The following is a 25,000-nucleotide window of genomic DNA, read 5'->3' as shown; positions in this document are numbered from 1 at the left end:
AATAGTGGAGTCTACTATAAACACATTGTAATAGTGGGGTCTACTATAAACACATTGTAATAGTGGGGTCTACTATAAACACATTGTAATAGTGGGGTCTACTATAAACACATTGTAATAGTGGGGTCTACTATAAACACATTGTAATAGTGGGGTCTACTATAAACACATTGTAATAGTGGAGTCTACTATAAACACATTGTAATAGTGGGGTCTACTATAAACACATTGTAATAGTGGGGTCTACTATAAACACATTGTAATAGTGGGGTCTACTATAAACACATTGTAATAGTGGGGTCTACTATAAACACATTGTAATAGTGGGGTCTACTATAAACACATTGTAATAGTGGGGTCTACTATAAACACATTGTAATAGTGGAGTCTACTATAAACACATTGTAATAGTGGGGTCTACTATAAACACATTGTAATAGTGGGGTCTACTATAAACACATTGTAATAGTGGGGTCTACTATAAACACATTGTAATAGTGGGGTCTACTATAAACACATTGTAATAGTGGGGTCTACTATAAACACATTGTAATAGTGGGGTCTACTATAAACACATTGTAATAGTGGGGTCTACTATAAACACATTGTAATAGTGGGGTCTACTATAAACACATTGTAATAGTGGGGTCTACTATAAACACATTGTAATAGTGGGGTCTACTATAAACACATTGTAATAGTGGGGTCTACTATAAACACATTGTAATAGTGGGGTCTACTATAAACACATTGTAATAGTGGGGTCTACTATAAACACATTGTAATAGTGGGGTCTACTATAAACACATTGTAATATTGGGGTCTACTATAAACACATTGTAATAGTGGGGTCTACTATAAACACATTGTAATAGTGGGGTCTACTATAAACACATTGTAATAGTGGGGTCTCCTGAAACATTGTAATAGTGGGGTCTACTATAAACACATTGTAATAGTGGGGTCTACTATAAACACATTGTAATATTGGGGTCTACTATAAACACATTGTAATAGTGGGGTCTCCTGAAACATTGTAATAGTGGGGTCTACTATAAACACATTGTAATAGTGGGGTCTACTATAAACACATTGTAATAGTGGGGTCTACTATAAACACATTGTAATAGTGGGGTCTACTATAAACACATTGTAATAGTGGGGTCTACTATAAACACATTGTAATAGTGGGGTCTACTATAAACACATTGTAATAGTGGGGTCTACTATAAACACATTGTAATAGTGGGGTCTACTATAAACACATTGTAATAGTGGGGTCTACTATAAACACATTGTAATATTGGGGTCTACTATAAACACATTGTAATAGTGGGGTCTACTATAAACACATTGTAATATTGGGGTCTACTATAAACACATTGTAATAGTGGGGTCTACTATAAACACATTGTAATAGTGGGGTCTACTATAAACACATTGTAATAGTGGGGTCTACTATAAACACATTGTAATAGTGGGGTCTACTATAAACACATTGTAACAGAAGGTACAGAAGCTAGCTAGCTAACGGATCGCGTCCAAATGCCAGTCCTAAATGTTACCACACAATACGTCAGTGTTTTAAATTGTCACGCTGCTGCTGCCTTACAATGGGCTTTTGCAACACTCGCTAGCTAGCTTCTCCATAGTCCAAGCTATAGTAAGAGCGAGCTACATTTCACTGTCAGACAGGACACAAGTCAAACTGTAGCTGAGAAACTAATTGCTTGCTGGTTCAATGTGGAATCAACATATATTTCATATTTGAGATTTTTCAAAGTAGCCACCCTTTGCCTTGATGACAGCGTTGCACACTTTTGGTATTCTCTCAACCAGCTACATGAGGTAGTCACCTGGAATGCATTCCAGTTAACAGGTGTGCCTTCTTAAAAGTACATTTGTGGAATTTATTTCCTTCTCAGTGCGTTTGAGCCAATCAGTTGTGTTGTGACAAGGTAGGGGTGGTAAACAGAAGATAGTAGGGGTGGTGTACAGAAGATAGTAGGGGTGGTATACAGAAGATAGTAGGGGTGGTGTACAGAAGATAGTAGGGGTGGTGTACAGAAGATAGTAGGGGTGGTGTACAGAAGATAGTAGGGGTGGTATACAGAAGATAGTAGGGGTGGTGTACAGAAGATAGTAGGGGTGGTGTACAGAAGATAGTAGGGGTGGTATACAGAAGATAGTAGGGGTGGTGTACAGAATATAGTAGGGGTGGTATACAGAATATATAATAATAATAATATATGCCATTTAGCAGACGCTTTTATCCAAAGCGACTTACAGTCATGTGTGCATACATTCTACGTATGGGTGGTCCCGGGAATCGAACCCACTACCCTGGCGTTACAAGCGCCATGCTCTACCAACTGATAGTAGGGGTGGTGTACAGAAGATAGTAGGGGTGGTGTACAGAAGATAGTGGGGGTGGTGTACAGAAGATAGTAGGGGTGGTATACAGAAGATAGTAGGGGTGGTATACAGAAGATAGTAGGGGTGGTGTACAGAAGATAGTGGGGGTGGTGTACAGAAGATAGTAGGGGTGGTATACAGAAGATAGTAGGGGTGGTGTACAGAAGATAGTAGGGGTGGTATACAGAAGATAGTAGGGGTGGTGTACAGAAGATAGTAGGGGTGGTATACAGAAGATAGTAGGGGTGGTATACAGAAGATAGTAGGGGTGGTGTACAGGAGATAGTAGGGGTGGTGTACAGGAGGTAGTAGGGGTGGTGTACAGGAGATAGTAGGGGTGGTATACAGGAGATAGTAGGGGTGGTGTACAGAAGATAGTGGGGGTGGTGTACAGAAGATAGTAGGGGTGGTATACAGAAGATAGTAGGGGTGGTATACAGAAGATCTAAGGGGTGGTGTACAGAAGATAGTAGGGGTGGTGTACAGAAGATCTAAGGGGTGGTGTACAGAAGATAGTAGGGGTGGTGTACAGAAGATAGTAGGGGTGGTATACAGAAGATAGTAGGGGTGGTGTACAGAAGATAGTAGGGGTGGTATACAGAAGATAGTAGGGGTGGTATACAGAATATCTAAGGGGTGGTGTACAGAAGATAGTAGGGGTGGTGTACAGAAGATAGTAGGGGTGGTATACAGAAGATAGTAGGGGTGGTGTACAGAAGATAGTAGGGGTGGTATACAGAAGATAGTAGGGATGGTATACAGAATATAGTAGGGGTGGTATACAGAAGATAGTAGGGGTGGTATACAGAAGATAGTAGGGGTGGTATACAGAAGATAGTAGGGGTGGTGTACAGAAGATAGTAGGGGTGGGGTACAGGAGATAGTAGGGGTGGTGTACAGAAGATAGTAGGGGTGGTATACAGAAGATAGTAGGGGTGGTATACAGAAGATAGTAGGGGTGGGGTACAGGAGATAGTAGGGGTGGTATACAGAAGATAGTAGGGGTGGTATACAGAAGATAGTAGGGGTGGTATACAGAAGATAGTAGGGGTGGTATACAGAAGATGGTAGGGGTGGTATACAGAAGATCTAAGGGGTGGTGTACAGAAGATAGTAGGGGTGGTATACAGAAGATCTAAGGGGTGGTGTACAGAAGATAGTAGGGGTGGTGTACAGAAGATAGTAGGGGTGGTATACAGAAGATAGTAGGGGTGGTGTACAGAAGATAGTAGGGGTGGTATACAGAAGATAGTAGGGGTGGTATACAGAAGATAGTAGGGGTGGTATACAGAAGATAGTAGGGGTGGTGTACAGAAGATAGTAGGGGTGGTATACAGAAGATAGTAGGGGTGGTGTACAGAAGATAGTAGGGGTGGTGTACAGAAGATAGTAGGGGTGGTATAGAGAAGATAGTAGGGATGGTGTTCAGAAGATAGTAGGGGTGGTGTACAGAAGATTGTAAGGGGTGGTGTACAGAAGATAGTAGGGGTGGTATACAGAAGATCTAAGGGGTGGTGTACAGAAGATAGTAGGGGTGGTGTACAGAAGATAGTAGGGGTGGTATAGAGAAGATAGTAGGGGTGGTGTACAGAAGATAGTAGGGGTGGTATAGAGAAGATAGTAGGGGTGGTATACAGAAGATAGTAGGGGTGATGTACAGAAGATAGTCCTATTTGGTAAAAGACCATCTCAAATAAGCAAAGGGAAATGACAGTACATCATTATTCACTCTGCTGCAGAGGATGCATTCATTAGAGTTACCAGCCCCAGAAATTGCACCCTCAAGTAACAGACACGTCTCAACATCAACTGTTCAGAGGAGACTGTGTGAATCAGGCCCTCATGGTCGAATTGGTGCAAAGAAACCACTACTAAAGGACACCAATAATAAGAAGAGATTTGCTTGGGCCAAGAAACACAAGCAATGGACATTAGACCGGTGGAAATCGATCCTTTGGTCTGATGAGTCCAAATGTTGAGATTTTTAGTTCCAACTGCCGTGTCTTCGTGGGACGCAGAGTAGGTGAACAGCTGATCTCATCATGTGTAGTTTCCACCGTGAAGCATGGAGGAGGAGGTGTGGTGGTGTGGGGGTGCTTTGCTGGTGACACTGTCAGTGATTTATTTAGAATTCAAGGCACAATTAACCAGCATGGCTACCACAGCATTCTGCAGCAATACTCCATCCCATCTGGTTTGCGCTTAATGAGACTATCATTTTTTTTTTGTTGCAGAAAAATGACCCAGCACACCTCTAGGCTTTGTAGGTTCTATTTGACCAAGGAGGAGAGTGATGGAGTGCTGCATCAGATGACCTGGCCTCCATAATCACCCGACCTCAACCCAATTGCGATGGTTTGTGATGAGTTGGACCGCAGAGTGAAGGAAAAGCAGCCAACAAATGTTCAGCATATGTGGGAACTCCTTCAAGACTGTTGGAAAAGCATTCCTGGTGATGCTGGTTGAGAGAATGCCAAGTGTGTGCAAAACTGTCAAGGCATAGAGTGGCTACTTTGAAGAATCTCAAATATATTTTTATTTGTTATTTATACTCAAATCTCAAATATATTTTTATATGTTTAAAACTTTGGTTACTACATTATTCCATGTGCGTTATTTCATAGTTTTCTATGTCTTCACTATTATTCTACAATGTAGAAAATTGTAAAAAAGAAAGAAAGATCCTTGAATGAAGAGGCGTGTCCAAACTTTTTACTGGTACTCTACATTGACACCCCTGTAAATTAGTGGATTCAGCTATTTCAGACACTCCCGTTGCTGACAGGTGTGTAAAATTGAGGACACCGCCATGCAATCTCCATACACAAACATTGGCAGTAGTATGGCCCGCACTGAAAGCTCAATGACTCAACGTGGCACCGTCATCGGATGCAACCTTTCCAACAAGTCAGTTGGTCTAATCTACTGAAACATATTTATTATAGTGGGGGTCTGTTGAAATATATTCTGATGGGGTCCTGGCTCTTCACTCTGTTGGAACGGAGTATCTCTGATAAAAAATGTAAAAAGGCAATGATGCCAAAGAGTGAAATTGGCCACAGATGGAAGTAGCTAAGGTGATGGCTGACGATGATCCATGACTTAGTTTTTCCCAGAAAACACTCCTTATAGAAAGAAAAAAACACCCACATGATTTCACGTGAAATTTCACTTGTGAAAACGTGTTTTTTTTTTTGGAACACTTCACATATGATCACGTTTTCATGTTTAGTTTTATGTTCACATGTCGCTTTAGATGTTGTCACGTTATCAGATTAACTTCACATATGATCACGTTTTCATGTTTAGTTTTATGTTCACATGTCGCTTTAGATGTTGTCACGTTATCAGATTAACTTCACATAAGATCACGTTTTCATGTTTAGTTTTATGTTCACATGTCGCTTTAGATGTTGTCACGTTATCAGATTAACTTCACATAAGATCACGTTTTCATGTTTAGTTTTATGTTCACATGTCGCTTTAGATGTTGTCACGTTATCAGATTAACTTCACATAAGATCACGTTTTCATGTTTAGTTTTATGTTCACATGTCGCTTTAGATGTTGTCACGTTATCAGATTAACTTCACATAAGATCACGTTTTCATGTTTAGTTTTATGTTCACATGTCGCTTTAGATGTTGTCACGTTATCAGATTAACTTCACATATGATCACGTTTTCATGTTTAGTTTTATGTTCACATGTCGCTTTAGATGTTGTCACGTTATCAGATTAACTTCACATATGATCACGTTTTCATGTTTAGTTTTATGTTCACATGTCGCTTTAGATGTTGTCACGTTATCAGATTAACTTCACATATGATCACGTTTTCATGTTTAGTTTTATGTTCACATGTCGCTTTAGATGTTGTCACGTTATCAGATTAACTTCACATAAGATCACGTGATCATGTGAAATTCATGTTGTTTTGAAGACTGAGGAATATGTTATTTATCATAGGGCTACATACTATAGGCCAGAAAAAAACAAGGAGCAGGGGATATATCAGAGACTTGATGTTTCAGCGGCTTTTCTCAAGAAATATAATGTAAGTCAAACATCAAAGGTTTGATTGAAGTTCACAATGTGTTTGTCTGACATCTTCATGCGTCTCTTCAGATTGAGTTCAGACGACCAGTCGGTACTTTCATTCTTCGGAGGTGATGGATACGTTTCTATTTGCTTTGAGCTTTTCCTAATTCATCCATTGAGGTGCGTTAACTGTTTGGTGGTGGTTATGATTCACGAGTCGTTTGTCAAATGTGACATCACGTCTCAGGTATTTACATTGGATAAGGGCATTACAGGGTCAACACGAAGTTGTTTACTAGCTGACAGACCCAGGCAAACCCAGGCAAACTCGGGTCTCCTTTGTGTCACAACACTGTGTTTGGTTAGCCCGTTCAACTAAAACCTTGGCCTATAAGATCAGGTAGCCAAAATGTCCTCCTGAGATAGCAAGCCGTTGCTATGCAGGCTGTCTTAGGAGGATGTTCTGGCTAAAGGGAACTACTGTAACACAAAGTCTTCAGGTCTCATGGTTCCCTCTTCTATGTTACACTGACGTACGGTCACATTGTCTTTCCCACAGATGCTGTCCATTCAGATATGTGACATCATGCTGGAGATGGACAAGGAGAGAGAGACGTGCATGGCCCAGTTAGAAAACATGACAACAGGTAAATTCAGTAGTTTAGCATGTGTGTGTGTGTGTGTGTGTGTGTGTGTGCGTGCGTGCGTGTGTGTGTGTGTGTGTGTGCGCGCGTGCGTGTGTGTGTGTGTGCGTGTGTGTGCGTGCGTGCGTGTGCGTGTGTGTGTGTGCGTGTGTGTGTGTGTGTGTGCGTGCGTGCGTGCGTTATACCAGTTACATTACAGTATTTGGTATTTGTACATGTCCGTTAGTCATCTATAAGTTGTATCAATCAGTACTTTACCATGTACCACCTATAAAGAGTTTCACCACGTAACCTGTACGTCCCTTTTAGGTTTTATAAACAGTACATCTTCTCATGACTTTTACAAGCTATGTATTAGATTCATTCAGACAAACGTTCAACACAGTCGGATCCTGTAGTTAGAAGATGTAAACCATGTAGTTAGAAGATGTAAACCATGTTGCGCCTCTGTTCTTTAGTCTACTGGGTGCCTTGAGTAGCTTTGAAACGCAATAGATTCTCATCAACAATTTATCTGCAGAGATGTTATCCTCGTACAGTGTTTTTTTAATAGAGACACTCTGATGATGGATACTGACCAAATAAATTATGTAGTGCATAGTATTTTTCATTGTAGTGTTTTCGCTGAATTTAGTGTAGTATTTACTGTAGTGTTTGCTGTAGTACACTGTAGTATTTGCTGTAGTACACTGTAGTATATACTGTAGTATTTGCTGTAGTATTTGCTGTAGTACACTGTAGTATTTGCTGTAGTATTTACTGTAGTATGTGCTGTAGTATTTACTGTAGTATTTGATGTAGTACACTGTAGTATATACTGTAGTGTTTTCTGTAGTATACTGTAGTACTTACTGTAGTATTTGCTGTTGCACACTGTAGCATGTACTGTAGTATGTACTGTAGTATTTACAGTTAACTATAGTATAAATACTGTAGTAAAAGAAAACTGCAACATATACTATAGCAATTAATGTAGTGTTTTTTTTGCAGACTGTAGTACTGCAGTATGTTTTCATGTGGGAGAGTACTCCTACTGATGTATTGTTATGATATTAAAACATCATTGAACCATCCCGACAATATAATGCCTATCAACACCCAGTATATTAAGTCATAATTACCATTGTTATTAGGTAAGCTTTATATGAAGCATGATCTGGTATGTGATCATACAGTTTGTGATAGAATAGAGAAATGTTATTCTTGAACGGGGGAGGGGTTAGACTTTATTCACAATTGTGTCAAGCATCCCGAAGCTTGGTGATGCGATGTCATACCACACGTGGGTGACAACACTTACTGGTTGCGTCTGTAATGGCACCCAATTCATTACGTAGTGCACTACCAATGGCACCCGATTCATTACGTAGTGCACTACCAATGGCACCCAATTCATTACGTAGTGCACTACCAATGGCACCCGATTCATTACGTAGTGCACTACCAATGGCACCCAATTCATTACGTAGTGCACTACCAATGGCACCCAATTCATTACGTAGTGCACTACCAATGGCACCCAATTCATTACGTAGTGCACTACCAATGGCACCCAATTCATTACGTAGTGCACTACTTCTGACCAGGGCCCATAAGGTCCATGTAGGGAATAAGGGGGCCATTTGGGATGCACACACTCACTATTCCCCTGCCTTATTTATATATATATATATTTTAAAGTAATTTAGTATACATTATCATTTTAATTTAGATGCAGTTTCTTCCATTGTACACATTCTGTTGATTCCAACACAGAGATCCTCAGGGTAATAGGGCAAGGGGCAACTCGCAAATGGCCTTTTCAGACCATGAAGGTGGATTAAAAAGTGATTGCAGGTGCATTTCCTCCCTGTTGACAATTCTCTGCTTTCTCGACTTCGGTGTGAGAGCTCCAAAATACTCCATTGTTTTTACTGAGATATGAAACAAAATAATAGTATCAATAGCATCAGCCTATGACAGTGTTTTATGAAGCATTTAATGGGTTATTTAACAGTGTCTGCCTCTGATAGCAAAAGGTTTGAATCCATCGATAGAAAGTCATTTTTGAGATTTTTGTTTTAAGCCTTATCTCAAACTTTTTAGTTAAACTGAAACCTAACCTTAACAATTCAGAGTTGATGGCTAAACTTAATCTTAAAACACACCATGAAATGTGACGTTTGGAAAAAACATGTATGAACGTCTAATTCTGAGGCTGTGAGAGCTTGTTGGTTATTAAAGTTATGTGGCAAGACACTGGCCCATGTACAGATGTAGGATATTCATTTGATCACCCTGTTACATGAGAACTTTCTAGCAATGAAAGAAATGTAAAATGTGTAGTGTATTGGAGGTTTAAAAAGTTTTTAATTTCCACTTTGAGATTTCAGACTTGATCTTTCCCTTACTAAAAAAATATCAACCCCTACAAAAATGTCCATGAATTATTATCGACAAAAAAATTATAATTTCCTGTTGCTGCAGGATTATTTTCCTTCTGTAGCAAACTGGCTCCAATTAAGATCCTACATCTGTAGTTAACTCTATGTGATGTGACCTTAGATTTTACTGATTGGCTGTCCTAGAAACATACAAACATTCACAGTGTGGGTTAGTTTTTTCTGCACACAGGAGAACATGAATCATCTTTAATCTCTTTGTAAATGTGATCATCAATCACACAGGGTTTTCTAGAGCCTTTCTCTGTCTCTCTGTCTCTCTCTCTCTGTCTCTCTCTGTCTCTCTCTGTTTCTCTGTCTCTCTCTCTCTCTCTGTCTCTCTCTGTCTCTGTCTCACTCTGTCTCTCTCTCTCTGTCTATGTCTCTCTGTCTATGTCTCTGTCTCACTCTGTCTCTCTCTCTCTGTCTATGTCTCTCTGTCTATGTCTCTGTCTCACTCTGTCTCTCTCTCTGTCTGTCTGTCTCTCTCTCTCTGTCTCTCTGTCTATGTCTCTGTCTCTCTGTCTCTGTCTCTGTCTCTCTGTCTCTGTCTCTCTGTCTCTGTCTCTGTCTCTCTGTCTCTGTCTCTCTGTCTCTGTCTCTCTGTCTGTCTCTCTCTCTGTCTCTCTGTCTGTCTGTCTCTTTCTCTCTCCATCTACCTTTCCTCCTCTAATCCATATTTCTCTCGCTCTCCCCTTCTCTCCCCCTCCTCCTCCTCTCACTTGCCTCCCCCTCTCTCCTTCCCCCATCCCCACTCCCCTCTCTCCTTCTATGAGTTTGAACATCGTGAAGGAAAAGGACATAACTCTAAAAGGTTATCTCTGTTTTTAAGGCTTATCTTTGAGTGAGCACGTTGGTTATTATTTCAAGATCCCCCTCCTCCTCCTCCTCCCTCTCCTCCCCCTCCCTCCTTCCCCACCTCCCCCTCTCTCCCCCAGGTTGCAGTGGGACGTGGGACAAGGTGGCCTGCTGGCCCAGCGCCAATACAGGACAGGTGGTCACCATACCCTGCCCTGTCTACTTCTTATACTTGACCAACGATTTTATCATGGGTAAGACCCTGCGTGTGTTTGTGTGTGTATGTGTGTTTTTTTTGTGTCTGTGTGTGTTGTGTGTGTGTATGTGCATGCATGAATGGTGTGTGTGTGTGTGTGTGTTTTCATCAGACAGGTCAAATGAAAAGGTGCAGTCATGCATCATAGAATGGTGTAGGAGGTTGACTGATAAGGGGGAACTTCTGCGTGTTGTTACTACATCAACTTTGTGTGTACTATTGTACATCAACTTTGTGTGTACCATATCAACTTTGCGTGTACTACATCACACTTTGCGTGTACTACATCAACTTTGTGTGTACCATATCAACTTTGCGTGTACTACATCCCACTTTGCGTGTACTACAGCAACTTTGTGTGTACCATATCAACTTTGCGTGTACTACATCACACTTTGTGTGTACTACATCAACTTTGTGTGTACCATATCAACTTTGCGTGTACTACATCCCACTTTGCGTGTACTACATCAACTTTGTGTGTACCATATCAACTTTGCGTGTACTACATCCCACTTTGTGTGTACTACATCAACTTTGTGTGTACCATATCAACTTTGCGTGTACTACATCACACTTTGTGTGTACTACATCAACTTTGTGTGTACCATATCAACTTTGCGTGTACTACATCCCACTTTGCGTGTACTACATCAACTTTGTGTGTACCATATCAACTTTGCGTGTACTACATCCCACTTTGTGTGTACTACATCCCACTTTGTGTGTACTACATCAACTTTGTGTGTACCATATCAACTTTGCGTGTACTACATCCCACTTTGTGTGTACTACATCCCACTTTGTGTGTACCATATAAACTTTGCGTGTACTACATCCCACTTTGCGTGTACTACATCTCACTTTGCGTGTACTACATCCCACTTTGCGTGTACTACATCCCACTTTGCGTGTATTGCATCAATTACTTTTTAAAAAGGATGAAATTACTAATGAAGACCATTTTTTTAAGTGTCACAACATTCGATGATGCATTTCCCTTACTGCAACAGCAAACTGACAACAAGTACTGTATCTATTATTTTTACTCTTCCAAATCCCTGAGGAGAAAGACTAGATCCTAGAGACTTGGGAAGGGCAACCAGCAAAACATACAATATCATTCCCACACCACCCACCATTAACCACCACCCACCATTAACCACCACCCACCATTAACCACCACCCACCATTAACCACCACCCACCATTCCTTTCCTACCCACCATTAACCACCACCCACCATTCCTTTCCTACCCACCATTAACCACCACCCACCATTCCTTCACTACCCACCATTAACCACCACCCACCATTCCTTCACTACCCACCATTAACCACCACCCACCATTAACCACCACCCACCATTAACCACCACCCACCATTCCTTTCCTACCCACCATTAACCACCACCCACCATTCCTTCACTACCCACCATTAACCACCACCCACCATTCCTTCACTACCCACCATTAACCACCACCCACCATTCCTTTCCTACCCACCATTAACCACCACCCACCATTCCTTCCCTACCCACCATTAACCACCACCCACCATTCCTTCACGACCCACCATTAACCACCACCCACCATTCCTTCATTATCCACCATTAACCACCACCCACCATTCCTTTCCTACCCACCATTAACCACCACCCACCATTCCTTCACTACCCACCATTAACCACCACCCACCATTCCTTCACGACCCACCATTAACCACCACCCACCATTCCTTCACGACCCACCATTAACCACCACCCACCATTCCTTTCCTACCCACCATTAACCACCACCCACCATTCCTTCACTACCCACCATTAACCACCACCCACCATTAACCACCACCCACCATTCCTTCACTACCCACCATTAACCACCACCCACCATTCCTTCACGACCCACCATTAACCACCACCCACCATTCCTTCACGACCCACCATTAACCACCACCCACCATTCCTTGACCACCACCATTCCTTCAACACCCACCATTACACACCACCCACCATTCCTTTACTACTCACCATTAACCACCACCCACCATTCCTTTACTATCCACCATTAACCACCACCCACCATTCCTTCATTACCCACCATTAACCACCACCCACCATTCATTTCCTACCCACCATTACACACCACCCACCATTCCTTCAACACCCACCATTCCTTCACCACCCACCATTCCTTCACCACCCACCATTCCTTCACCACCCACCATTCCTTCACCACCCACCATTCCTTCACCACCCACCATTCCTTCATCACCCACCATTCCTGTCCTACCCACCATTCCTTCACCACCCACCATTCCTTCACCACCCACCATTCCTTCACCACCCACCATTCCTTCAACACCCACCATTCCTTCACCACCCACCATTCCTTCATCACCCACCATTCCTTCACCACCCACCATTCCTTTCCTACCCACCATTCCTTCACCACCCACCATTCCCTCACCACCCACCATTCCTTCATCACCCACCATTCCCTCACCACCATTCCCTCACCACCCACCATTCCTTCATCACCCACCATTCCCTCACCACCCACCATCTAATGTTGTATATGCCACCTACCGTTTGAATGGTTCTAATAATGAATTAGGATTCTTGTGGTTAGCATCAAGTAACAGGATTAAAACTGGCACAACACCCGGACCAAAACATTTTGATCTATGATGTTATGTTGAGAGGCAGTTTCCTCAGTTCCTCTGATTTTCCCAGGGCGGTGTTGTGTTGAACACTTCTCTCTCTCTCTCTCTCTCTCTCTCTCTCTCTCTCAGGAGAACTTTCACCTATGAGGAAATTTATTGGAAGTTGAAGTTGTGATCATTAATTACGTGTGGGAGAAATTGTTGGCTTAGGGAATATCTAGCTTAACGACAGGGACATGTTGTTTGAATTACGGAAAACATGCACACACTTTGCAGCGTTGAGAATACTTTATCTTCCCTTGATTGTCTTACTTCTCAACTGGTCATTAATTACAGCAGCTGTTTTTCCCTGTGTGTAGCTCTCTCCCTGTGTAGCTCTCTCCCTGTGTAGCTCTCTCTCCCTGTGTGTAGCTCTCTCTCCCTGTGTAGCTCTCTCTCCCTGTGTAGCTCTCTCTCCCTGTGTAGCTCTCTCCCTGTGTGTAGTTCTCTCCCTGTGTAGTTCTCTCCCTGTGTAGCTCTCTTCCTGTTTGTAGCTCTCTCCCTGTGTAGCTCTCTTCCTGTTTGTAGCTCTCTCCCTGTGTAGCTCTCTTCCTGTGTGTAGTTCTCTTCCTGTGTGTAGTTCTCTTCCTGTGTGTAGTTCTCTTCCTGTGTGTAGTTCTCTCACTGTGTGTAGCTCTCTCCCTGTGTGTAGTTCTCTCACTGTGTGTAGCTCTCTCCCTGTGTAGCTCTCTCCCTGTGTGTAGTTCTCTCCCTGTGTAGTTCTCTCCCTGTGTAGTTCTCTCCCTGTGTAGTTCTCTTCCTGTGTGTAGTTCTCTTCCTGTGTGTAGTTCTCTCACTGTGTGTAGTTCTCTCACTGTGTGTAGTTCTCTCCCTGTGTGTAGTTATCTTCCTGTGTGTAGTTCTCTCACTGTGTGTAGCTCTCTCCCTGTGTAGCTCTCTCCCTGTGTAGTTCTCTCCCTGTGTAGCTCTCTCACAGTGTGTAGTTCTCTTCCTGTGTAGTTCTCTTCCTGTGTGTAGTTCTCTCCCTGTGTAGTTCTCTCCCTGTGTAGTTCTCTTCCTGTGTGTAGTTCTCTCACTGTGTGTAGTTCTCTTCCTGTGTGTAGTTCTCTCCCTGTGTGTAGTTCTCTTCCTGTGTGTAGTTCTCTCACTGTGTGTAGTTCTCTCACTGTGTGTAGTTCTCTCCCTGTGTGTAGTTCTCTTCCTGTGTGTAGTTCTCTCACTGTGTGTAGCTCTCTCCCTGTGTAGTTCTCTCCCTGTGTAGCTCTCTCCCTGTGTAGTTCTCTCCCTGTGTAGCTCTCTCCCTGTGTAGCTCTCTCCCTGTGTAGCTCTCTCCCTGTGTAGTTCTCTCCCTGTGTAGCTCTCTCCCTGTGTAGCTCTCTCCCTGTGTAGCTCTCTCCCTGTGTAGCTCTCTCCCTGTGTAGCTCTCTCCCTGTGTAGTTCTCTCCCTGTGTAGCTCTCTCCCTGTGTAGCTCTCTCCCTGTGTAGTTCTCTCCCTGTGTAGCTCTCTCCCTGTGTAGTTCTCTCCCTGTGTAGCTCTCTCCCTGTGTAGCTCTCTCCCTGTGTAGTTCTCTCCCTGTGTAGCTCTCTCCCTGTGTAGCTCTCTCCCTGTGTAGTTCTCTCCCTGTGTAGCTCTCTCCCTGTGTAGTTCTCTCCCTCTGTAGCTCTCTCCCTGTGTAGCTCTCTTCCTCTGTAGCTCTCTCCCTGTGTAGTTCTATCCCTGTGTAGCTCTCTTCCTCTGTAGCTCTCTCCCTGTGTAGTTCTCTCCTGTGTAGTTCTCTCCCTGTGTAGCTCTCTCCCTGTGTAGTTCTCTCCCTGTGTAGTTCTCTCCCTGTGTAGCTCTCTCCCTGTGTAGTTCTCTCCCTCTGTAGCTCTCTCCCTGTGTAGCTCTCTCCCTCTGTAGCTCTCTCCCTGTGTAGTTCTCTCCCTCTGTAGCTCTCTCCCTGTGTAGCTCTCTCCCTCTGTAGCTCTCTCCCTGTGTAGCTCTCTCCCTGTGTAGCTCTCTCCCTGTGTAGCTCTCTCCCTCTGTAGCTCTCTCCCTCTGTAGCTCTCTCCCTGTGTAGCTCTCTCCCTGTGTAGCTCTCTCCCTCTGTAGCTCTCTCCCTGTGTAGTTCTCTCCCTGTGTAGCTCTCTCTCTGTGTAGTTCTCTCCCTCTGTAGCTCTCTCCCTGTGTAGTTCTCTCCCTCTGTAGATCTCTCTCTCTGTAGTTCTCTCCTCTGTAGCTCTCTCCCTGTGTAGCTCTCTCCCTGTGTAGCTCTCTGTGTAGCTCTCCCTGTGTAGCTCTCTCCCTCTGTAGCTCTCTCCCTGTGTAGTTCTCTCCCTCTGTAGCTCTCTCTCTGTGTAGTTCTCTCCCTCTGTAGCTCTCTCCTGTGTAGTTCTCTCCCTCTGTAGCTCTCTCCCTGTGTAGTTCTCTCCCTGTGTAGCTCTCTCCCTCTGTAGCTCTCTCCCTGTGTAGTTCTCTCCCTGTGTAGCTCTCTCCCTGTGTAGCTCTCTCCCTGTGTAGTTCTCTCCCTCCGTAGCTCTCTCCCTGTGTAGCTCTCTCCCTCTGTAGCTCTCTCCCTGTGTAGTTCTCTCCCTGTGTAGCTCTATCCCTGTGTAGTTCTCTCCCTCTGTAGCTCTCTCCCTGTGTAGCTCTCTCCCTGTGTAGCTCTCTCCCTGTGTTGTTCTCTCCCTGTGTAGTTCTCTCCCTCTGTAGCTCTCTCCCTGTGTTGTTCTCTCCCTTTGTAGCTCTCTCCCTGTGTCGTTCTCTCCCTGTGTTGTTCTCTCCCTGTGTAGTTCTCTCCCTCTGTAGCTCTCCCTGTGTAGTTCTCTCCCTCTGTAGCTCTCTCCCTGTGTAGTTCTCTCCCTCTGTAGTTCTCTCCCTGTGTCGTTTTCTCCCTGTGTCGTTCTCTCCCTTTGTAGCTCTCTCCCTGTGTAGTTCTCTCCCTCTGTAGTTCTCTCCCTGTGTCGTTCTCTCCCTGTGTAGCTCTCTCCCTTTGTAGCTCTCTCCCTCTGTAGCTCTCTCCCTCTGTAGCTCTCTCCCTCTGTAGCTCTCTCCCTGTGTAGCTCTCTCCCTTTGTAGCTCTCTCCCTGTGTTGTTCTCTTCTGATGGTTCAGTTCACACAACTTGTTTATTTCTCCAGACTCAGTTGGCTTCCAGGCCTGGAGTTTTCAACACAGAAGTCTTATCATCAGGCCTATTATCTAGATCTACATAACTCTGCTGTGGAAAGAATAAGACCATTTTAGAGGTGACATCATCGTGCTGTGGATCGCAAAGACACAATGTGGTGATGTCGAGGACTGTGTACTGTTATTGTTTATGAACTGTGTGAATTTTGTTGGAATATTTGTCAGTTTGTTTGTCAACATCAGTAATGTCACATGAGAAACATTTTACTATTGTCATGGATATTTAGCTATTTTTAATATGAACTGAGAGAGATATTTCAGAATGGAAGCTATAGTCTGCCCAAAAATTAATTCTCTACAAACCCATACAAACCATCATCAAGATAAACCCAACGATGCTACTCGTGTGTCTCAAAATGTACTAAACCTGTACTATCAACCAGTTTCAGTCTGGTCTGTCTATGACCTCTCAAACTTCAAATGTAGTTTAGTTTGTGTTCAGCTTCAGTCTGGTCTGTCTATGACATGATGATATTCAGCATGTTTGCGAGCTGTCACACTATGGATATATCTTCTCATGTCATCTGTTATAGAGAGGTCACAGTGAAGCAGATGACTTCTGGGAATCGGTGATTTATGTAGCCCAGAGGGAATAGATGGAGATAGATGGATGCATAGAAGAAGATGAAGGGATGGATGTTGACCTGAGAAGTGAGAGGGCCTCAGGGGACAGACAGGAAAAACAGAGGAAGGATTAAGGGGAATTGTGGGATTCCCGAGAAGTCAGAGGAGGAGACCTGTATTTCACTGACCTATCAGAGCAGCACAGTCTACAGTCTAGCAGGCCCCACAGTACACAGACCTATCAGAGCAGCTCAGTCTACAGTCTAGCAGGCCCCACAGTACACAGACCTATCAGAGCAGCACAGTCTACAGTCTAGCAGGCCCCACAGTACACAGACCTATCAGAGCAGCACAGTCTACAGTCTAGCAGGCCCCACAGTACACATAGACCTATCAGAGCAGCTCAGTCTACAGTCTAGCAGGCCCCACAGTACACAGACCTATCAGAGCAGCACAGTCTACAGTCTAGCAGGCCCCACAGTACACATAGACCTATCAGAGCAGCTCAGTCTACAGTCTAGCAGGCCCCACAGTACACAGACCTATCAGAGCAGCACAGTCTACAGTCTAGCAGGCCCCACAGTACACATAGACCTATCAGAGCAGCACAGTCTACAGTCTAGCAGGCCCCACAGTACACAGACCTATCAGAGCAGCACAGTCTACAGTCTAGCAGGCCCCACATTACACATAGACCTATCAGAGCAGCACAGTCTATAGTCTAGCAGGCCCCACAGTACACATAGACCTATCAGAGCAGCACAGTCTATAGTCTAGCAGGCCCCACAGTACACATAGACCTATCAGAGCAGCTCAGTCTACAGTCTAGCAGGCCCCACAGTACACATAGACCTATCAGAGCAGCTCAGTCTACAGTCTAGCAGGCCCCACAGTACACATAGACCTATCAGAGCAGCTCAGTCTACAGTACACAGACCTATCAGAGCCTATTGAGACTACAGTCTAGCAGGCCCCACAGTACATAGACCTATCAGAGCCTATTGAGACTACAGTCTAGCAGGCCCCACAGTACATAGACCTATCAGAGCCTATTGAGACTACAGTCTAGCAGGCCCCACAGTACATAGACCTATCAGAGCCTATTGAGACTACAGTCTAGCAGGCCCCACAGTACATAGACCTATCAGAGCCTATTGAGACTACAGTCTAGCAGGCCCCACAGTACATAGACCTATCAGAGCAGCACAGTCTACAGTTCACAGACCTATCAGAGCCTATTGAGACTTAAGACTGGACCCCATTGCACAGCATCCTGAGACAGAAGGCGAGAGATGAATTGCATTTTGATGTGTGAGGGTGACATTGATCTCGAAAGACTAACCGACATGTTCACTCAAAGATAAGCCTTCAAAAAACGTCACGTTATCCTTCCAGAGTGATTTCCTGTTCAGAGCTCACAGAGGAACAACAGTTATTGAACATTATTTCAGGTTATGGAAAAACCCAGGTGAAAGGAGATGTATATTGTGTGTACTCTTTGTCTATGTTAACACTTAGTGCATGTTGGTTGATATACAAAACAGGTCTGCCTATAATTCTTTGAGACCAAAGCCCCGGCATGAAGACAATGTATCTAAAGCCTTTGATTCTTAAAGAATTTGAAACAATGTGAAAACCCTATTCCCCTTTCTCTAAATCCATTCCACTTTTAACATCAATTACCATTCCACTTTAACATCAATTACCATTGCAACAGAACGATATATTAACTATGTGGCGGTATATTAACTATGGCGGTATATTAACTATGTGGCCGGTGTCAGTAAACGTTGTCAAAAAAAGAGTAATTAAATTGTTGGCAGCAGCACAGTTACAGTCACCAACGCTCTGGATAACAGGAAAACAGCCTAACCAGCTCTGCTACGGTGAGTAAAATGGTCAGACTGGGGTCTTCTCTCATTTGTGTCTGGAAGTCGCTAGCCAATGTTAGCCAGTTAGCTGTGGGTGCTTGACTGCCGTTGTCAGGTCAGAACACTCAGATCAACCCTAATCCTCAGCCAGAGCGTACAGTTTGCTCTCTGAATGCCCAGAGAGCGAAACTCTCTGCTCTGAATTGACTAATGGACAACTTGACAATGCTCTGAATTTACGAAAGCCCAGGGCGCACTCTGAAACTCCTGATTTTGTATTTACGAATACACACGAAATTGTAAAATGTTTAGCTAGTCATTTGTTATGCTAACTAGCTAGCAAGAGGTTGCATAGCAACAGCATCAACTTCCGGGTAGACAGGCGAAGCTCTAGTACGCTAGACTGAAACAATACCGTTTGTTTACAGTATACTAAAATGAACTAATAGTATATAGTATGTAGTATATTCTCATTAAGTATGTAGTATACAGTATGTTAGTATGCGTATTCGAACACAGATATGGTCTGAAACGCTAAGTAGCTCTTTACACTTGTACCCGTATGCCGGTTGAAAATGGTAGCTTTGGTCATAGATAAGCGCCTAAATTGGAAAGCAGTGGATGTCCAGAAGCATGCTACAACTGAGGTCAGACCTCTGGCTCTGCGCTTCACAGCGCTATATGGGTTTTTTAAACTGACAGCTGTTCTGAATTTGAGCACCACACACACACAGACACACACACGTGCGCGACAAAAAGTTGCCCTCCATCCCTTCCGCTAATTGGTCAACTTTTGCAAGTTTTTGTTGTCTGAGTGAGGAAATGCTGTAAATTCAGATAACTCTATGTATTTTGGAAGATAAGACGTTGAGGATGATAGTAAATACCTGCGTTAAAGTCATTTACGAGCAAGTCAAACACCTGTTTGAGTTCAAATGTGCACTTCACATTTCCATATCATAAAACCTATGTCATATACAGTGTCAACATTTATGACCACTATGTTTGATGTAGGCCAACAGTAACAAAATAACATGGCATCCTACCCTGGGTTGTTCTGAACGGAGCCTATGTCTGTGTATTGTCCAGAAACGTTGCCATGGAAATTCACCTCAAGTCACTCAAGACTCCTTTCTACCCGCATCAAAATTAGCATCAGTTTGTCTGAATCGCCTTGTGAAAGCCGAACACTGTAAGATCCTATTTTATAACTTAGCTAGTCATGTTGACAATAGAACAAGCTTTCAAATTATGCCCATCTAACCCAGATTGCAATTTAATATGGGGGGGATTTTGGGATTAGTTAAAAAACAACAACACAATAATTGTGTGATGGCTGGGATCTAGGGTTGGGTTCCAAACAAAACAAGTGTGCTTCCTCAACGGCACAGCTAGGAGAGGTCATCGAAATAACTTTACAGTTGAAGACTCTTCCTGGAGTCATAAAAGTGCATTGAAATGACTTAGGAACTGTGCACACTGGAGAGGTGTGTGGCCACTTGGAGTCAACAGTAACTTCTCTCGCTCAAACTCGTGTCATTTGTCACGTTGCAGCTACCCTACATTTCCCATAAATATTCCTATCGTGTTAAATTAATGTAAGTATTTTTAGATTTCAAATCCTGTGAAAAATCCAGTAAATGTAAAATGCACATAATATCACCAGTGTGATGTTTGGTTCATTCTTGTGCCAGGTGAACTGTTGTGTCCTCAGCGTTGGTCTAATGACTGTTTCCTTTCAATTGCTGCCATGATTATGCATATGGTTTTTATATTTCTTCAGTAAGAAACATTTGAATTTATCCTTACCTATATAGGTCAATTCCTACGAGTGTAAAGGGTTAAACTCTATTCAATATGTATCACGAAAAATCAGCTTTACAATATGATTTGAAATTTAAAGGAAAATTCCATCTTTTTAGCAGAGATTGCAATTCCTAGTTAACACCACTTACAGTTTGTCCACTCAATCGTAGATTACCGTTGCAGTTCTATCACGGAATATGGAACGCTTCAGTTTTACAGAGCGAATAGAATCCCTAAACTCTGTTTACAAGATATACATGGTCTCAAACTCTATCTCAACTCTAATTACAAGAGATACATGATCTCAAACTCTACCTAAGCTCTATTTCCAAGAGATACATGGTCTCAAACTCTACCTAAACTCTGTTTACAAGAGATACATGGTCTCAAACTCTACCCAGACTCTGTATACAAGAGATACATGGTCTCAAACTCTATCTATACTCTGTTTACAATATATACATGGTCTCAAACTCTACCTAAACTCTATTTCCAAGAGATACATGGTCCCAAACTCTACATATACTCTGTTTACAAGATATACATGGTCTCAAACTCTACCTATACTCTGTTTACAAGATATACATGGTCTCAAAATCTACCTATACTCTGTTTACAAGATATACATGGTCTCAAACTCTACCTAAACTCTGTTTACAAGATATACATGGTCTCAAACTCTACCTAAACTCTGTTTACAAGAGATACATGGTCTCAAACTCTACCCAAACTCTGTATACAAGAGATACATGGTCTCAAACTCTACCTATACTCTGTTTACAAGATATACATGGTCTCGAACTCTATCTCAACTCTAATTACAAGAGATACATGGTCTCAAACTCTACCTAAACTCTGTTTACAAGAGATACATGGTCTCAAACTCTACCCAAACTCTGTATACAAGAGATACGTGGTCTCAAACTCTACCTAAACTCTGTATACAAGAGATACATGGTCTCAAACTCTACCTAAACTCTGTTTACAAGAGATACATGGTCTCAAACTCTACCCAAACTCTGTATACAAGAGATACATGGTCTCAAACTCTACCTATACTCTGTTTACAAGATATACATGGTCTCAAACTCTACCTATACTCTGTTTACAAGATATACATGGTCTCGAACTCTATCTCAACTCTAATTACAAGAGATACATGATCTCAAACTCTACCTAAGCTCTATTTCCAAGAGATACGTGGTCTCAAACTCTACCTAAACTCTGTTTACAAGAGATACATGGTCTCAAACTCTATCTCAACTCTAATTAGAAGAGATACATGATCTCAAACTCTACCTAAGCTCTATTTCCAAGAGATACATGGTCTCAAACTCTACCTAAACTCTGTTTACAAGAGATACATGGTCTCAAACTCTACCCAAACTCTGTATACAAGAGATACATGGTCTCAAACTCTACCTAAACTCTGTATACAAGAGATACATGGTCTCAAACTCTACCTAAACTCTGTTTACAAGAGATACATGGTCTCAAACTCTACCTAAACTCTGTTTACAAGAGATACATGGTCTCAAACTCTACCTATACTCTGTTTACAAGATATACATGGTCTCAAAATCTACCTATACTCTGTTTACAAGATATACATGGTCTCAAACTCTACCTAAACTCTGTTTACAAGATATACATGGTCTCAAACTCTACCTAAACTCTGTTTACAAGATATACATGGTCTCAAACTCTACCTAAACTCTGTTTACAAGATATACATGGTCTCAAACTCTGTTTACAAGAGATACATGGTCTCAAACTCTACCTACATTCTACACTCAGAAAAAGGGTTCCAACGGGGTTCTTTGGCTGTCCCCATAGGAGAACCCTTTTATGGTTCCAGGTACAGTAGAACCCTCTGTTGAAAGGATTCAACATGGAACCCAAAATGGTTCTTCCCCTATTTAAAGGGTCTTCCCATGGCGACAGCCAAAGAACCCTTCATTTAACCCTCTTAAACGTAGCTACATGTAATCTAAAATGGAAGTATTTATCATGAAATAAGAAATAACTAGTAATTGCAGCATACTCCGATGAAGGTTCAAATCTCACCGTTCTAACTTGCTGAGGTGTAGTCACTTTTGAGGACGTCGGCTCAAAGTACACAGTACAAATATGATTAAAAAAATATAAGATATTTTATGTGATGCATTTTCTTATTGAAAACAATGGTATGAATGAGGCTTGAATTGACATATATGCTTTCAAAAATATGTAAATGAGGCTTGAATTGACTTATATGCTTTCTAAATATGTAAATGAGGCTTGAATTGACTTATATGCTTTCTAAAATATGTAAATGAGGCTTGAATTGACTTATATGCTTTCTAAAATATGTAAATGAGGCTTGAATGGACTTATATGCTTTCTAAAATATGTAAATTAGGCTTGACTTGACTTATATGCTTTCTAAATATGTAAACGAGGCTTGAATTGACTTATATGCTTTCTAAAATATGTAAATGAGGCTTGACTTGACTTATATGCTTTCTAAATATGTAAATGAGGCTTGAATTCACTTATATGCTTTCTAAATATACTGTAATTAAAATATGTAAAACCACTAACTGTATGATTTCACCTTCCTTATAACTGTAAAATACATGTCTTGCAACTTTTACATGTTTTAAAAAAAATGTATCTCTTGATCAAAACATCTTCCCACACCGCTGTGAAAGTCACGTAAAGATTAAGCTTGGCTTCCTGAACTCGTTATGAACTCAACTTTCATCTCATATTAATCTTTTCCGTCTATGACAAAAATAAAAGGTTTATTGTTTAAACTCTATTAATTATTTTAGATTAATGGCTATAAATCAATCTTTGATTGTGCTATAGTGATTAAAACACTATCCTTCTGCGCTATGATGCAAGGACTGTAATTACAGGAGAGTAGATACATGGTGTCAAACTCTATTGTAATTACAGGAGAGTAGATACATGATGTCAAACTCTACTGTAATTACAGGACAGTAGATAAATGGTGTCAAACTCTACTGTAATTACAGGAGAGTAGATACATGGTGTCAAACCCTACTGTAATTACAGGAGAGTAGATGCATGGTGTCAAACTCTACTGTAATTACAGGAGAGTAGATGCATGGTGTCAAACTCTAATGTAATTACAGGACAGTAGATACATGGTGTCAAACTCTACTGTAATTACAGGAGAGTAGATACATGATGTCAAACTCTACTGTAATTACAGGACAGTAGATACATGGTGTCAAACTCTACTGTAATTACAGGACAGTAGATACATGGTGTCAAACTCTACTGTAATTACAGGACAATAGATAAATGGTGTCAAACTCTACTGTAATTACAGGAGAGTAGATACATGGTGTCAAACCCTACTGTAATTACAGGAGAGTAGATGCATGGTGTCAAACTCTAATGTAATTACAGGACAGTAGATACATGGTGTCAAACTCTAATGTAATTACAGGACAGTAGATACATGATGTCAAACTCTACTGTAATTACAGGACAGTAGATACATGGTGTCAAACTACTGTAATTACAGGAGAGTAGATACATGATGTCAAACTCTACTGTAATTACAGGAGAGTAGATACATGGTGTCAAACTCTACTGTAATTACAGGAGAGTAGATACATGGTGTCAAACTCTACTGTAATTACAGGACAGTAGATACATGGTGTCAAACTCTACTGTAATTACAGGACAGTAGATACATGGTGTCAAACTCTACTGTAATTACAGGACAGTAGATACATGATGTCAAACTCTACTGTAATTACAGGACAGTAGATACATGGTGTCAAACTCTACTGTAATTACAGGACAGTAGATGCATGATGTCAAACTCTACTGTAATTACAGGACAGTAGATACATGATGTCAAACTCTACTGTAATTACAGGACAGTAGATACATGGTGTCAAACTCTACTGTAATTACAGGACAGTAGATACATGATGTCAAACTCTACTGTAATTACAGGACAGTAGATACATGGTGTCAAACTCTACTGTAATTACAGGACAGTAGATACATGGTGTCAAACTACTGTCATTATAGGAGAGTAGATACATGCACCAGCTCTGTCAGGAGGAATAGGCCAAAATTCACCCAATTTATTGTGGGAGGCTACCCAAAACATTTGACCCAAGTTAAACCATTTAAAGGCAACGTTACCAAATGCTAATTGAGTGTATGTAAACTTCTGACCCACTGGGAATGTGATGAAATAAATAAAAACTGAAATAAATTATTCTCTCTACTATTATTCTGACATTTCACATTCTTAAAATAAATTGGTGATCCTAACTGACCTAAGACAGATACTTTTTATGGATTAAATGTCAGGAATTGTG

At 41.9% G+C, this 25,000-nt stretch overlaps 1 protein-coding gene across 2 annotated transcripts in view; it reads left to right on the top strand.

The window, feature by feature from the left end:
* The window catches only part of vipr1a (vasoactive intestinal peptide receptor 1a), a 137,250-nt gene that overhangs the window by 42,035 nt on the left and 70,215 nt on the right, over positions 1–25,000 (top strand). For both annotated transcript variants that reach the window (XM_052475994.1, XM_052475995.1), the window contains exons 2-3: positions 7,015–7,102; positions 10,458–10,571. In XM_052475994.1, the coding sequence (XP_052331954.1) occupies positions 7,015–7,102; positions 10,458–10,571 (202 nt within the window). The remainder of the gene's footprint in view (positions 1–7,014; positions 7,103–10,457; positions 10,572–25,000) is intronic.

The sequence above is a fragment of the Oncorhynchus keta genome, chromosome 23, assembly GCF_023373465.1.
Source record: "Oncorhynchus keta strain PuntledgeMale-10-30-2019 chromosome 23, Oket_V2, whole genome shotgun sequence".
NCBI classification, from domain to species: Eukaryota; Metazoa; Chordata; class Actinopteri; order Salmoniformes; family Salmonidae; genus Oncorhynchus; species Oncorhynchus keta.
The sequence above is the reverse complement of the archived record's forward strand: the minus strand, read 5'-3'. Positions and strand labels throughout refer to the sequence as shown.